Source organism: Balaenoptera acutorostrata, chromosome 1 (genome assembly GCF_949987535.1).
Source record: "Balaenoptera acutorostrata chromosome 1, mBalAcu1.1, whole genome shotgun sequence".
NCBI classification, from domain to species: Eukaryota; Metazoa; Chordata; class Mammalia; order Artiodactyla; family Balaenopteridae; genus Balaenoptera; species Balaenoptera acutorostrata.
Genome location: NC_080064.1, coordinates 83,334,169 through 83,349,916, shown reverse-complemented (window position 1 = coordinate 83,349,916; position 15,748 = coordinate 83,334,169). Strand labels below are relative to the sequence as shown.

At 39.2% G+C, this 15,748-nt stretch overlaps 1 protein-coding gene across 1 annotated transcript; it reads left to right on the top strand.

Annotated features, from left to right (window-relative positions):
* Nucleotides 1-14,716, top strand: DNTTIP2 (deoxynucleotidyltransferase terminal interacting protein 2). The gene is made up of 7 exons (XM_007169573.3): nucleotides 1-320; nucleotides 1,217-2,844; nucleotides 4,209-4,347; nucleotides 7,180-7,275; nucleotides 8,374-8,538; nucleotides 10,498-10,607; nucleotides 12,644-14,716. The coding sequence occupies exons 1-7, from the start codon at nucleotides 249-251 to the stop codon at nucleotides 12,735-12,737; spliced, it is 2,304 nt and encodes a 767-aa protein (XP_007169635.2). The 5' UTR covers nucleotides 1-248; the 3' UTR covers nucleotides 12,738-14,716.
* Nucleotides 14,717-15,748: the final 1,032 nt, after the last annotated feature.

The following is a 15,748-nucleotide window of genomic DNA, read 5'->3' as shown; positions in this document are numbered from 1 at the left end:
GGCCCTAGGCCACGCCGGGAAGGTCTCTCCCTGCACAAGACTGCTCTGTCTTCTACCGCACTGTCGTGAACGCTAATACCCGTCTCCTCTGGGCTCCCGGGTTGAGGCAGCCTTGACCTAGGTCGGAGGGGCGGAGGCGGTAAGAGTTCTCGAGTTCCGGGATTCTCGCGGAAAAACGCGAGTGTGGCGCTTCTCTGACGCACTTCCGGAGCGCGGAGGGGGCGCCGCGGCGGCTGCACGCTTGGAAGATGGTGGTTACTAGGTCTGCGCGGCCTCAGGCCGGGATCCAAGCCACGTCAGTTGAAAGCTCCCAGCAGAAGGTAGGAGATCTCAAGCCTCCCTCATTTCTTCTCGCTGCTTCGCAGAGCGGTGCTCAGGGAGGTGGGTGGCGCTGGGGTCCCGCAGAGTCTGGGGAGGAGCGGCAGAAAAGCCGGAACTGGCAGCGCGCAGCTGTGTACCAAGCTCCGCGGTAAGCCTGTAGCTTCCTCTTCAGACCTCACTAGGGTCTTTTAATGTAATGCTTGGCAGGGAATAGAGAGATTAGGTAACTTATTTTGCGGTAGTTCAGCTCCGTAATGCAGATGCACAGCTCAGGCCTTTTAATCTTACTGCTAACACCGTGCTAAGGAGGATTAATTTCGGCCACCAAGCGTGAGCCTCATTAGCTGGATTGGATGGAGCAGGCACCATTTTCACGTGGGAAGACTGGCTGTGCCCCGACAGCACCTTCTTCTGGCGTGGGGAGGGCTGTGGTGACGCCAGCTAGTAATTCAGTGGCGCTAGTCGTCCGCTGCCTCCGATGTTGCGATGAAGGGAAGGGAGCATTAATTCGCTTAGGTATGAAAACGGAAGCACAGCGACCGATTCTATCTTTTGTCTTTTCCTATATGTATGTCGGAATGTAGGTCCACCTAGCATATGTGACTTTGAGTGGAGAAATTTTTTCTTTTTCAATTATTTGTTTTGTTCCCTAAAGTCAGATCCAGGACTTAGGTGACGCTAGTGAGGCAGGGCCTGCAAATTCAGAGTCAGATCCAGTATTTTGATTTTTTTTTTTAATTGTGGGTGGTGATGGTTGTTGTTATTGTTTTGCATTAATCTTGTTTACTGAGTTTTTTAGTGCCCTGTTAAAATTTGCTTCTGAGGGGAGTGCCTCATTCACTTTGCTCTTGTCTCAGCCCTGTGTAAATCACAATGTATTTTCACTGGCTTATAGAATTCTGCCACAAGAATTCAAGCACATCCAAAAGGCCGGAAGGAATCTCCATCTGATGACCCAAGTATTGCTGAATCACAGACCACTAGGGAACAAAGTCCAGCTCCTAAAACCAGGAAGAGGAGGAGCGGAACTACAGGTTCATTACCAGGAATGAACAAACCTTCTACTGATGGAGAGATCTCTGAAGCAGAGTCAAACTGTTCTTCTGTGTCTGAGGCCCAGGATCCCATTTTAAGAGTAACTAGGAGAAGGCAGATCTTAGTTGCAGGCACCCCAGTTTCCAGTGTAAGGAAAAAGCTGAAAATAACTCTAGTAAGTGAGTCTCGTACTGAAGAAGAAGTCTCTGAAGCAGAATCACATATTTCAGGTATTTCTAGAATTGTGCATCCCACAGAAATAACAAGAACCAGGAGAAGTAAGGCTAAATCCCGAACCGATCCAAACCAAGAATACCATGTGGAAGCTAATTCTGATGCTGAGTCATCATGCTCAGACATTTCTTCATTTTCTGGAATTGCAACTAGGAGAACAACAAGGAGTATGCAAAGGAAATTACAGGCAAAAACTGAGGAGAATGGTACTAACATTGTACCAGGAAATGAAAAGCAAATCATAAATACACCTGTGAATTTAGAGGATTCAGATACCAGACGAACTTCTTCTCGTTTACTAGCAAGAGTGCTTTCTCAGATAAATAAGCCACATATCTCTAATAATGAAACTTATGATGACCCTGATAATGACTCCTTCTTTGGAAATTCAGGAAAAAAACTAATAGTGCAAAAACACCAAAGTTTTAATATAAGAGAGGAAAAACAGGACGTTTCACCTCTCAAAGAAATAACAAAGAATTGTAAGAGCTTAGATGAAGAAGCCAAAGGAATAACAGATGTGGGAAAAGAAATTAATGAGAAAAATTCTCAGTTGAAGAGTCTTTCTGAACTTCAGGACACTAGCCTTCAGCAGTTAGTTTCTCAAAGGCATTCAACCCCCGAAAGTAACAAAACCACCTCAGCATCCTCAAACGTGAACTCTGAGGCTGTAATGAAATCGTTAGCTCAAACATTTGCAGTTGTGGAAGTGAACAGATGGAATGAAGAGAGAAACAGCAGCATAAAAACAAGTGACTGGCCAGAACTTGGTGATGGTGGTGATAGTGATGAAGAAGAGTGCACAGTTATAGGTGTTGGCGAAGACATGAGCAAAGAAAGGGATGTAGATTCTGAGTGTGATACCAAACTGTGTAAACTTGAGCCCAGCACATCTCAGGATAAAGATGATTCTGTTTTATTAGTTCTCAGCAGTGATGAAAGCCAGCAGTCTGAAAACAGTGAGAATGAAGAGGACACTGTGTGTTTTGTTGAAAATAGTGGTCAAAAAGAGTCATTAAATGGAGACTCAGAAAATACATCACGTGACAATGTGTTGTTTGTAATTGACACAACTCCTCGATTGAGTGCTGATAAAAATTTTTACTTGGATGAAGAAGACAAGGCAAGTGAGGTTGCCACTGAGGAAGAAAAGGAGGAGGAAGAAAGTGAAGAAGAACCATCAGACAGTGACAGAAGTAAAGATAATGAGTTTAGTGATGAAGACAACTTACTAAATAGCACTAAATCTAAACTGTAAGTTTTATCTTTATTTTTTAAAGTAAGTTTTTGATACATGTTCGAAGTGGCTAATTTACCATAAAAATATTACAGTCATAGAAATCGAAAAAATTATTAATTTGGGTTCTTTATGGAAGAGCTTTTTTATCCAGCATTTCCCTTGTTTATGTGGGTATCTTTGTTAGTCATATTTTTCCCACCAATGAGAGCTAAAAGTACTTCATTTGGTGGTATATTAAAAATCATCTGTTAAGGTTTTCTTGCATGATTATTAAGAGCAACATATAAAAGGGAAGGGAGGTAACTTGGTTTTTTCTACATGTTGATTGTAGAGAAATTGAAAAATAGAGGAAAACCTGAGAAAAACAATAACCTATAATCCCATCTACCACCCATTGAAAAGCACTCTTTGGGGGCTATTTCTTTACTTTCTTTTTTGTTTGTTTTTCAAATTTGTTTTTCCTAGGCACAGGCCCTTGGTGGCAGTGTATCCACTGGAAATACAGGTATCCTTGGTAAGGAACTATCCATTAACAGATGCTCAGTCTTCACTCTAAACCAGTGAAATCGCTGAGGCTAGTCTCAGGTGTACTTATTTTTTAAAATCCACACCCCCTCCCCAGGATAATTGTAATGTACACTCAGGGTTGAGAATCACTGCCAAGGCACTACAATTGAATGATTTCACTTTCCAGTAGAGGTTGATTATCAAAACTTTCAACTGCTCAGTTTATATGAATAATTAGGAAAGAAACTGACTGTAAGTCCAAGTGTACTTGTTTATAAAAAGGACTCTTCAGTAATATAAAGTAGAAATTTTTACTACGTAAATATAGCAGGAGCCCAAGCCAACTGCAGAAGATTCTGATTTGGTGGATCTGGGGTAGGACAGTTATATTTTTTTTAAAGCTCCAGTGGAAAATACTAATGCTCATTGTTTAAAACTGACTGATTTAGAGGCACTACTAAATGCCCTTAAATCACCCAGAAAAACATTCCAAATTTGGATAACTTAGAAGTTCGGAGTAGAAGACCCTGTCTTTCTCATTGGCTTTGGAGATGGAAGTATGTGGACGTATATTAACTCACTACCTATACGTGAAGTTAAGCTAAATTGCCAGATGTATTTCCTCCTCTTTTCTGTAATTCTTTCTTTATAAAATCCCTTTATGAAGTCTATTGTCATGTCATATGGCCTTAATCCTCTTCTAAGAAAAACTAGGGAATAAATTTTGATGTGCTTCCAAAAGGCTTAATTCATTATTCATCCCATAATTTTCTTCTAAATAAAAATATAGTCTCAATTGTTTCCATTTTGAATTACTAAATGATCTAAAGGTCATTTCTTAATCACTTAAAAGTGATCATTTCTCTTTCAGTCTGAAGTTGACTAGCAGCAGCATAGATCCTGGTCTGAGTATTAAGCAGTTGGGTGGTTTGTATATTAATGTCAATGCAGACAGGCTACAGTTGAACAAGAGAACCCTAACACAGATCAAGGAGAAAAAGAAAAATGAGGTAAGTTGCACAAAGCATCCCATTGGTTTTCATAGAACTAACCAGTCACTTCTAGAAATGATTAGTCCTTGGTAAGAGACTAATTTTCCTATGGTGCAACCACATTAGCCTACTGTGCTTTTTTCCCTCTTTCCAGGACAATCATTTCTTCTTTTTTATTATAAAGTCCTAGCTATAAAAGATGAGACTTGAAAACTAAAGTGATATAGGATCATTGTTACTCTTCTTGCAGTCACCAGTTATGATCCCAAGGGTTGTGTTTTTTCTTTTCTTGCTATACTTTTAGTTCTTAACTGCTTTGGACCGTGTTGAAAATCTGAAAGCTGTGAGTGCCCACTAACCCCACCAGGAAAAAGAGCACATAGACATAAAATTGTACATATATTTTCAGAAAGAAGTTACAGGTTAGGTAACCTCATCCAAACCCTCAGTTTCAGCTGTCACCTTGAATGACTTCCATATCTTTAGTATCAATATTTTCTAGGCTTGCAGCCTACCCAGGTCTTTAAATCCAGGTGCCTATTGTTTGTTCATTCAGATGTGCTCAGGCACTTGACTTCACTAATTGCCCTTCTCTTCCCTACCTAAACCAGTTCCTCCTTTTGGAAGGGAAAATCTTTTTCCCTTTTGCAGTCGACAACTAAGCCTAGGGGACGGTGCTTCTTATATACTTCCTACTCTGCCCCCTCCTTTCCACCCCACTGTCACTGACTAGTGACATCTGTTGTGTTTTTCATCTAGACTATTGCAGTGGCCTCCTTACTCTTCTTCAAGCCATCCTCCATGGTCTTGCTAGATTTCTTTTTCTAAAACTGCAAATCTGACCATGATATTCTGTTTAAGTCCTGTAGTGGTTCCTCAGAGTATTCAAGGTGCCTCTGTTCCTCTAGCTCTGACTGTCCACCTGCTGTGTTCTTACCATTGAAAATTACTATAGTTCTCTGAACACACCCTGGTCTTTGCCAGGCCAATGCAGAGATTATAAATCACAACCTTTAGGAAGCATTCTTTGACCCTAGTCCTTCCCCCTACCTCCTCTCTGCTTCTGCAACACCCAGTATAGATTTAAGTGATTATTGATCATGTGGTATTCATTGTTATTTTACTGTCTTTTATCTCTGGGCTGGATAATTCTTTGTTGTGGGAAAACGTCCTGTGCCTTGTAGGATGTTTTTAGCAGCTTCCCTGGCCGCTACCTCATAGGCGCCAGTAGCATCCATCTCTACCAGTGCACTGCCCCCCCCCCAACCTCAAAATGTCTTCAGATATTGCCAGTTGCTCTCAGTTGAGAACCAGTCTAAACCCTACTATAGTACTTGACACACAACCAGCTCTTAATAATCTATTAAATAAATGTCATGCTCTCTTCTCTGACTGATAGGAAAGTCTAGACTGCTACTGTGCTACCCAGCAACTTCTAGTCCTGAACCTGAATTGAGGATTTCTGAATTGATAATTGACTTCTAAATTGATAATTTCAAATGTTATTGACCAAATTAATATTTGCTGTATTCCTGTGAACTGTTTTGAGGACTAAGGAGCAGCTGTCTTTAGTTCTTGTACTGGGGAAATGACTAATTACCCTGAGGTTCCTTTTAGTCACATACACAGTATTAAGACAGTATTTAATCACCCTAGGCAAGTAACAAAAAACGCAGAAGACATTTAGGAAAAGATTAACAGATCTGACTACTTAAAATTTTAAAACTTACGCAAATAAAAACACCTTAAAGACAAGTAAAAGACCACAGGTTAATACCAAGATACAAAATACATTTCTACAAATTAATAAGAACACAACCCTGTATAAAAATGAAAAATAACCCCCCCCAAAATACAGGCATTCCACAGAAGAAGACTTATATTACAATACATAGCTAATAAGTACACAAAAAGATGATCAACAGCAAATGGAAACATTCATGAAGTACCACTGACAAAACACAAAAGGATAATCTCCTGTGTTGGCTATGTAAAGAAAATGGTACTGATTAACTCTTGGTAGGAGTTTATACTACTTGGATGCAAGGCAATTTAGTAGTACCTATCAAAATTTAAATGACACACTTTGGAATCTGTTTTACAGAAGTAATCACAAGTGTGCAGAGATGATGTTTACAATGTTTCATGGAAAAAAGTTTAATGGAGACTTATTAAACTAAATATCAAGAAGAAAAATTGTACGTAACAGCTGTTAAAAAGAATGAAGTTGATCTTTGTATGAATTTACGTTGAAAGAGCATCTTTGATATATTGTTGGGTTGCAAAAAGCAGATTTGCTTGATGGCATAATTTCATTGGTATACCGTAAAAAGCATATGTTGTTTAATGAAAATCTATACTGCTGTTTCTTATTAGTAGTCTAGCTGGTCTCCTCAGATCACAGAAAGCTGTTTTACCAACATCGAAGAACTTATTAAAGCCTAGTCAGGTTTTTTCCAAGGGAGTTCAAGAACTCTATGGCATTGTTCCTATTGTCTTTCGTTTCCAGTTGGTTGGTGCAGGTGGCTGGTTGCAAACCAATGAAATGCAAGTGGACACATTAACGTATCTGGTGTGTGCAGATTCAGATTAGAAAAAGAAATTTGAGATGAATATTAATTTTATAGATTCCCTAAAATAACCCTTCAGTTTGTCTCCTAAAGCATTTTTATTTTGATATAATTTACAAATTTAAGGACAGGAGCAACTTTGCAGTAGTATGTTTGTCCATAAAGAAGGTTAATATATCTGGAGTAGTCTTCAGTGTGGGAGGTGTTTCCTTTATAAGGCAATAATGTTGAAACAATAATGACATTCTGACATTTTAAAACCAATTTAATATTTTTGCAGCTTTTGCAGAAAACCGTCATTACTCCTGATTTTGAAAAAAACGACTGTGTCCCACCATATAGTGAATCAAAGTATAAACTTCAGAAAAAACGCAGAGTGAGTACAGTGACTCATTATTTAGAATGTTTAATGTGTTTGACTATATATGTTCAGTTTATCCAACATGGCTGTACAATTAAGATATATATGTTTCCAAAGAAAATTGTTACAGATATCTAAGAGCCTGTAAAATATGGTTCCATAAACAACGTTTCATATAGATTTTCACAAAGTGAAAGCTCTTTTTTACCTTCCTTAAAAACAGTGGCAGCCAGCATATGAGGTCACTGTCCACACCACACCTTTTGGCTTATAGGTACTGTTCACAGAAGTCTGGGAGCTCTGTTGTGGGCTTTTCTAGGGAACTGAATGTAACCATTAAAAACACTGGCCTATTTAGTCTGCCAAACGAAAGCACACAAAGTATTTTCTTTAGTAAAACACAGGGGACTACTTCCATTTCAACTAATAAGGATAAAGAAATTATTGAGAGAGCTTAAGAGGAGATTTGAGGATGGTGCTCCAGTAATGTCACTAATATGACCAGAGCACCCTGGCACATGGTAAACACTCCAATATTTGTTGTGTGAATGAACAAAAAATGAAATTAAGCAAATAACTTGCTAGGAGTTTTCAAAAAAATAGAAAGTTTTCCAAAAAATAGAAAGTTTTTGAAAGTTTTTCAAAAAAATAGAAAGTTTATTTTAGAAGTAATACAAATTTCTGGACTTGGTGGAGTGAGTAACTTTCTGAGACAACTCGGTGACTCAGTAAAAGTATTAATGTTTACATAAAAGCTCCAGAAGTAAAAATGTTTTTTATACATTACATTTTGTGTAGGGTATTCTAGACAATAAAAATTGAAGCTGTGGGTTACTTTCCCAACACATCAGCAGTTCTTACTAAGATACAAAGTAAATTTTAAGGAGCCCTCATTTATGAAACTGACAGTGCTGTGCCTAATTTATCAGAGAAATCGCTTTTTGTGATCTAATCAGAAAGGTGAATCTGGAGACTAATATATACATTCCTGTAAAGTAACCTTATTTGTTTTTCATGAAATTTTCTTTATAATTTCAGGGGGAGTGAGGTATAGTTTATACACTGCTTATTAAAATTAGAATTTTCTAATTGTTTCTGAAATTTGAATTTCAGCAAGAGAGACAAAAAACAGCAGGTGATGGCTGGTTTGGTATGAAAGCTCCAGAACTGACAGATGAACTGAAAAATGATCTCAAAGCACTGAAGATGAGAGCTAGCATGGACCCAAAAAGGTTTTATAAGAAAAATGATAGAGATGGCTTCCCCAAGTACTTCCAGGTATGAAGCAAACAGAATAATGGTAGTGATGTTCTGAGGATTTTAGTTTGGAAAGCACTATAGTGATTTGTTTACTCTTAAATGAATATTTACAGAGCATATCTGCTCGGGCCGTATAATAATGGCCAGAACCCAATTCAGACAGCCACCAGCTTGTAATGGCTTTCCATATAGAAAGACGGTGTTCCAGACGGTAACTAGGTTTCCAAACGGTAACTAGCTTTTCATAATTTCTTCTCTAAAAATAATGAAACCTATAAGATGGGTGTACCATATATGAGTATTATTAGCCTAAGAGCAAGACTCCTTGCAGGATGGGGCAGGAAAGAGGGACTCATGTACACCAAACTCTTCTTTTTTTCAAGGTTCTTTATTCTGAAAACAAGTTAAAAGTTGGTTTCCAAAGTGTTTTCAGATGAAAGTCCAATTGATTCACCCTCTGGTAGCTCTCAAGTTCATTTCGTTCTTCTTGGCTACCTTTCTTGTCACTCATGGATTACTGTAATAGTCCTTTGCCTCCAGGTCTGCTCTCCCTTTGGGTCCATCCTCTACGTTGTAGGCAGTCATCTTTCCTTTAAAAAATAGCAGTCTGTTTTATGACACACCTCTGCTCAGTGATAATCAGGATATTCAATGGTACCTTCAATGATTCTTTATAAACTATAGGATAGAGTCTGTACCCTTTAATGTAGCCCTTCACCACGTGCACCCAAACCAGGTCACCAACCCTTTTTTTGGTCACATAGTCTCCTCTTAAGCTCCAACACACTCAGCTACTCAGTCTTCTCAGGATATGCACAGACTGGTCTAGTTATTCTGACTCTACAAGTGTTTGGCTCTGCCATGTTTGCTTGGTGAAATTTTACCCATACAAATCCAAGCTAAAATGTCATCCTTTGTAAAACCTTCTTTACCTCCATTAGGTAGAATTCGCCATTTAGTTTTCAGAGCATCTAGAGTGTTTTGTTCAGCATAATATTAGGTTATGCTTTAATTTTTTAGTTGTGTACCTTTGGATCTTCCTTGAGACTCTGGGGGCTTCCCTGGTGGTGCAGTGGTTAAGAATCCGCCTGCCAGTGCAGGGGACATGGGTTTAAGCCCTGGGCTGGGAAGATCCCACATGCCACGGAGCAGCTCAGCCCGTGTGCCACAACTACTGAGCCTGCGCTGTAGAGCCCGCGAGCCACAACTACTGAAGCCTGCACACCTAGAGCCTGTGCTCCGCAACGAGAGAAGGCACCGCAGTGAGAAGCCTGTGCGCTGCAACAAAGAGTGGCCCCCGCTCACCGCAACTGGAGAAAGCCCTCGCACAGAAACGAAGACCCAACACAGCCAAAAATAAATAAATAAATAAATTTATTAAAAAAATAAAAATTATTTTAAAATTAAATAAAATAAATAAATAAAATTTTAAAAAACAATTCTGGCCCCCTCACTGGCAGGGACCAGATATTCGTTGTCTTTGTTTCCCTAACACCTAGCACAGTGCCTGGCACATAGTAGACACTGTAAATTTTACTTGGTTGAACATATGCACAGATACAGAGTGGTCAGTAAGAAGGTTCTAAGTTGGCAGCAATTATGATAACCTAGGAGATCAAATAGGTATATAGTAGAATGTATGTGTCAATTTTGTTAAATTGGAAGACTAAAAAGACTTTATCTGTCCCACTTTTCCTCCTCTATTTAGACTGTTCATCAAGAATTTACTGTCTAGCACTTACATAAAAGGAATTTTGGTTTTACTGTAAACTAATGAAGAAATGTCATTAGTAGGACCCAGTGCAGATTGAATAAGTGATTTTTTTTCACTTATTCAAAACTAATTTTAATATTGGTAAATTGTAAGCTGTGTTTTCCATTACTTTCTATAAATATACTTTGTTAGAGCTACCCTGAGATATGAAAGATACTTGGCCTTCAGGTATTGCATGACTTATTTCAATCAATCATTCATAGATTGGAACCATTGTTGACAATCCAGCTGACTTCTACCATTCACGAGTTCCCAGGAAACAAAGGAAGAGAACTATTGTGGAAGAACTGCTGGCCGATTCTGAGTTCAGAAGGTAAAGGAATTTATGTTTCACTTTATAATATGTGTACTTTCACTAAGAATATGCATAAACTTTAAATTCAAGATAATTTTTAAATGCTTTAGCACAGAGTTTCTCAAGAGCAGCACTGTTATATTTTTTGGATGGAATAATTATTAGGGGGGACTGTCCTGTACATTGTAGGATCTTTAACAGCCTCCCTGGTGTCTATCCACTAGATGCCGGTAGTGCACTCCTCTCACCCCCAATTCATGACACTCAAAAATGTCTTCTAGCAGTTTCAGGTGGCCCCTGTGGGGCATAAGCATTCCCGATTTAGAACCACTGCTTTAGAGGAAAGGGTGAAAGTATTTGGCTGACTAGAGGAGAATGAGCCCACAAAGGAGACTGGGAAAGAATAGCCAGGGAGGCATGAAGAAAACCAGGAGAGCACAGTGTCATAGAAGTCAAGGAAAGGGACTTCCCTGGTGGTGCAGTGCTTAAGAATCCGCCTGCCAGTGCTGGGGACACGGGTTCGATCCCTGGTCTGGGAAGATCCTATATGCCACGGAGCAACTGAGCCCATGCACCACAACTACTGAGCCCACGTGGCACAACTACTGAAGCCCGTGCACCACAACGAAGAGCAGCCCCTGCTCGCCACAACTAGAGAAAGCCCGCGCGCAGCAACAAAGACCCAACACAGCCAAAAAATTAAATAAATAAATAAATTGGGGGGGAAAGTCAAGGAAAGAGAACGTTACAGGCAGGTATAAGCTGGAGGGAGTGGTTAACAGTAATAAGTGCTGCTGAGAGCTCAGTTGAGGTAAGAACTAAAAACTGGATTTAGTACATGGAGGTCACAGTAACCTTGGCAGAAGGAGTTTTCAGGGGAGTGATGGGGAGGAAAGCACACTGGAAGGTACTTGAGAGTGAGTTGAAGAAATAAGAGATAAATCTTTGAAGTTTGGTTGTGAGCAAGACGAGAGAGTCACAGCTAGTGGATGGAGTTGGATTTTTTTTTTTTCCTGAGATGGGGGCAATTTGAGTATGTTTAAATGTCCTTGAAGTAGGTGTGTGTATAGTATAGATTTAAAAGCATACCTCACATAGAAACCTCTGCTGAACTTCCAGATTCGTTTAATAGCAAAAGTGAAAATGTTTATCAAGGTTTTTTAAACTGGTGTAATATATAGACATGGAAAACAAATTTAACTTCAGTGTTATGTAAACTATTTAATGAGTCTGGTTTATGGTGAAATTTTTAGAAGTAAGCAATGCTCTTTTCTCACTTCTCCTTGGAAATCTCATCCCCACAGAGTTGTATTAATCTATATACTGTTGACTTTCAAATGTGTATGTCTAGTCCAGATCTCTCCTGAGTCCAGAGCCCATAACCAGCTACTGCCTCAGGAATATCTAATGGGTATCTCACAAGCCCCTCTAAGAGCTAACTTGGGGTCTACTGACCTCATCCTCCCTGTACATTCTGGTCCTCTCCCAGTGTTCTGTATCTCATGACCAAACGGCATCACCCTCCATCCATTAGGGCAAGTCCTGATACCTCTTCTCCCTTCAGTCCCATGTTCAAACTGTCAGAGTCCCTCCCATTTTCCTATCTCTCAAGCCTGTCTATTTCCTTCCCCACAGAGGTGTGTGGTACAAGGTGACTGAGTCTGTGCTTACTTAAAATTGACCTATATTTTGTAATCTTCATGATGGCAATCCCAGAAATTACAGCATGGGTCTCTAGTGGCTGAAAGTTTTCAAAAGCCTTCCTCTGCCGTTGCCATTTTTTTCTTACTAGACTGCAAGCTCTGAGGGTAGGGACTACTATGGCTGGCTGGTTCACTGCTCTGTCCCCAACACCTAGTATGGCTTCTTACACATGGTGGAACTGAGTGCAGATGTGATGAATAGATAGTGAAAATGCAAAAAAAAACAAAAAAAAAGAAATTTAGAAGTGCCTCCCTGCCGCCGCCCCACCTCTCCCCACCAAAAGGTTACATTAACTTCTAATGTTTGGTGTGTCGTACTTTAGAACTAAAAGGTTTGGTTTTTCTTTTTAGATATAACCGAAGGAAGTACTCAGAGATTATGGCTGAAAAGGCAGCAAACGCAGCAGGAAAGAAGTTTCGAAAGAAGAAGAAGTTTCGCAATTAAGATTCACCAAGCAAATCACAAAATTTTACATCTCCCCTTTATTTATGACTAAAGATATTTTGAAAACTAACACGACCATCACATAAATTAACATAGCCTGGCCCTATTTATATATAGGGATTTCTCTTTGGAAAAAGTTGATTTTAGAGAGGATTAATCACATGCCCCTTGGGATAAAAATAGGGGTGTCTACAAAGGATCCACTCATGCTTAGACCCTCTGAGGAGGAAAAAAAGGAAAATAACCTCAATCATTTAACATTTTTGTAAAGTTTTCAACATTTGGTTATTTAAAGAAAATTTAAAACATTTAGAAAATATAAAGTTTGCTAACATTCAAAAATTTTAAAGTAATATGATCAAAGATACGTGAGCAATACTGTAATTATTATGTGGAGATGTGTGTGTAGGGGGGAGAAGGTGCCCTTTTGTCAGTTGCACATTCAAGTCCAGAAAACTGGTGAAGCTGGGATACAGAGATCTTGTTGCCAGTATAACAGTCACAGTTGAAACCAAAGAAATGTTATAAGTGTTTCTGGAGCATGTGTATGTTAGTATATGACCAAAGAACTAAATGAAGCTATAAAAAGGACTTAAAAGATAGACTACTTGGAAAGTTTGGGTTAAAGGTAGAAGCAGGAGAGCTATTTTCCTTCTTTAGCAACTGAAACAGGAGGAAAAATAGATTTTATCCAGATTCAATGTTGTGTTCCAGTGAAATAGTATTAATATAATTTTAATTTGGCCAGGAGGTAAAGTGGCCCAGCCTATCTTGTCTCCAGTGGCAGAAATATGCATCCTGGCTAAAGCAACTCACGACACCCAAGGAGTGTTGGTCATTTCTATTCATGCCTCTTGGGTTATTGCTTCCTTTATGTCGTTATTCATGGGACGTCTATTTTGTAGCATACTGCTTTCTTGGGATTTCAGTAAATAAGAAATCTCCTATTTTGTGTTTACTGCTTGGAATAAGCAGCCTAGTAATAAAACTCACAATGACATTCATAGGTGGAGTTAGTGAAACATCTCTATCTGCTCTCTTTTATAGAAAAGCTTTTATTCCAAGAATATTTAAGTTTTGCCTTTTGGGTAAAATAAGGACCTGCTATGAGAGAATTAAATATCAAGAAGTAATTTACCCTTTACACATTCTTCCAGAAGGAGACATTGTCAGTAGAACGTTTCTTCAGCTCATGCTACTATGCTATAAGAACAGTCAAAGCTGTCAGTCCTTTTGTATGGTGTTTCTCGGCACAATTGAGGACTTACCCAGTTTTTTCTCAGGCTTAAGGTGTGTGTCAACTTTTTATCTATTCATAACTTTCATGCTGGTTTCTGACTAGTGAATGCTAGAATAGGTTGAATTGATACTTCAAAACTGCAGTTATGACAGATATTTGGTACATTATAGTGCATTTTACAGGGAAAGCAAGATTGGAGAACTCTAATCCTTCCCACACAGAGCAGCATTAGAGCTCTCTGGATTGGAAAGCAGTGATGAGGAAAGAGAACTGAACCTAGGCGCCAAGTTCAGTTCTCACTAACCCACCTTAGAGGTGCTCACAGTATGTGTTTTGAGGTACAGTTGACTCGAACAACACGGGGGTTAGGGGCGCTGAACCCCATGCAGCTGAAAGTCGGAAACCTTAATAGTAGGCCCTCTGTATCCACAGTTCTGCATCTGAGAGCCAACTGTTCAACTGCTTGCAGATCATGTAGTATCAGTACTTTAGTGTGGATTTATTGAAAAAAAATCTGTGTATAAGTGGACCTGCCCAGTTCAAGCCTGTGTTGTTCAAGGGTCAACTGTATTATAGTTACATTTTAACATGCTCTTTTTTTGTCTCCATTGATCCTTTTTTTTATCTTATATGTATTTTTGTGAGCCACATAAGTAACTTGGAACAAAGTAGAGAGTTATCAACAAATGTAAAATACCTTATTCAGTGAAATAAACTGAAATGCTTCAGCTAAAAATCATTTAAAGTTATCTCTATTAACATTTACTTTAAGGAGTTAAAACTGGTAAGATGCATAGTAGCTTCATCTCAAATGTGATCTTCACAAATTTATTTTAAATCTTCAAAACTGAGTATCAAAATATAACTCAGTAAAGGTCAGAAGGAAGTCTCTTAGTGCTCCCAGCCTTCTACAAAAATCTATTTGAATAATGTATGTATTTGTCCTGTTTTTTTTTAAGCAATGCAACTGTTGAGAAAAAGCTTTAGTGACTTTGGCTCCTGTCACTAAACTCAGTTCACTTACAGGAACTATTTTAAGGCTTAATGACTATCAGAAGTACCTTGACTTCTCAACTGAAAAGCATTATGAAGCGTACAAAGTGCTGATGTAGTGTGCTAATGAAAGGAGGGCCTTCAGAATACCTTAAGGTCTTGAAAGATTTCTGAAATGCTTTTAACACAGCTTATTAAAAAAAAAAAAAAAAAAAAAAAAAAAAAAAAAGGGCTTCCCTGGTGGCGCAGTGGTTGAGAGTCTGCCTGCTAATGCAGGGGACACGGGTTCGAGCCCTGGTCTGGGAGGATCCCACATGCCGCGGAGCAGCTGGGCCCGTGAGCCACAGCTACTGAGCTTGCGCGTCTGGAGCCTGTGCCCCGCAACGGGAGGGGCCGCGATAGTGAAAGGCCCGCGCACCGCAATGAAGAGCGGTCCCCGCACCGCGATGAAGGGTGGCCCCCGCTTGCCGCAACTGGAGAAAGCCCTTGCACGAACCGAAGACCCAACACAGCCAAAAATAAAAATAAATAAATAAATAAAGTAGCTATAAAAAATTAAAAAAAAAAAAAAAGCCTACAATGCTAGTTTTTTTTATTTGTTTCCTAAAGTGAGGAAATGAGGGAAAGGAAAATGAAGAAGGAAGAAGTTAGAAAACTAACAGTTGATGAAGGCAGGCTCTGAGCTTCCTGGCATCTAACACAAAAATCAGCTCTTGTGTTCAGTGTTCTGCCATAATATAAAAACAAAACAGCTGCTTTAGGGAAACACCATTATACC

What these genes read in the sequence shown, in the direction of transcription:
- DNTTIP2 (XM_007169573.3), top strand. Translation starts at nt 249, where the DNA reads ATGGTGGTTACTAGGTCTGCGCGGCCTCAGGCCGGGATCCAAGCCACG. An exon ending in AATAGCACTAAATCTAAACT is followed by an intron (nt 2,845 to 4,208) that starts GTAAGTTTTATC and finishes TTTCTCTTTCAG; the next exon opens with TCTGAAGTTGACTAGCAGCA. An exon ending in AACTTCAGAAAAAACGCAGA is followed by an intron (nt 7,276 to 8,373) that starts GTGAGTACAGTG and finishes TTTGAATTTCAG; the next exon opens with CAAGAGAGACAAAAAACAGC.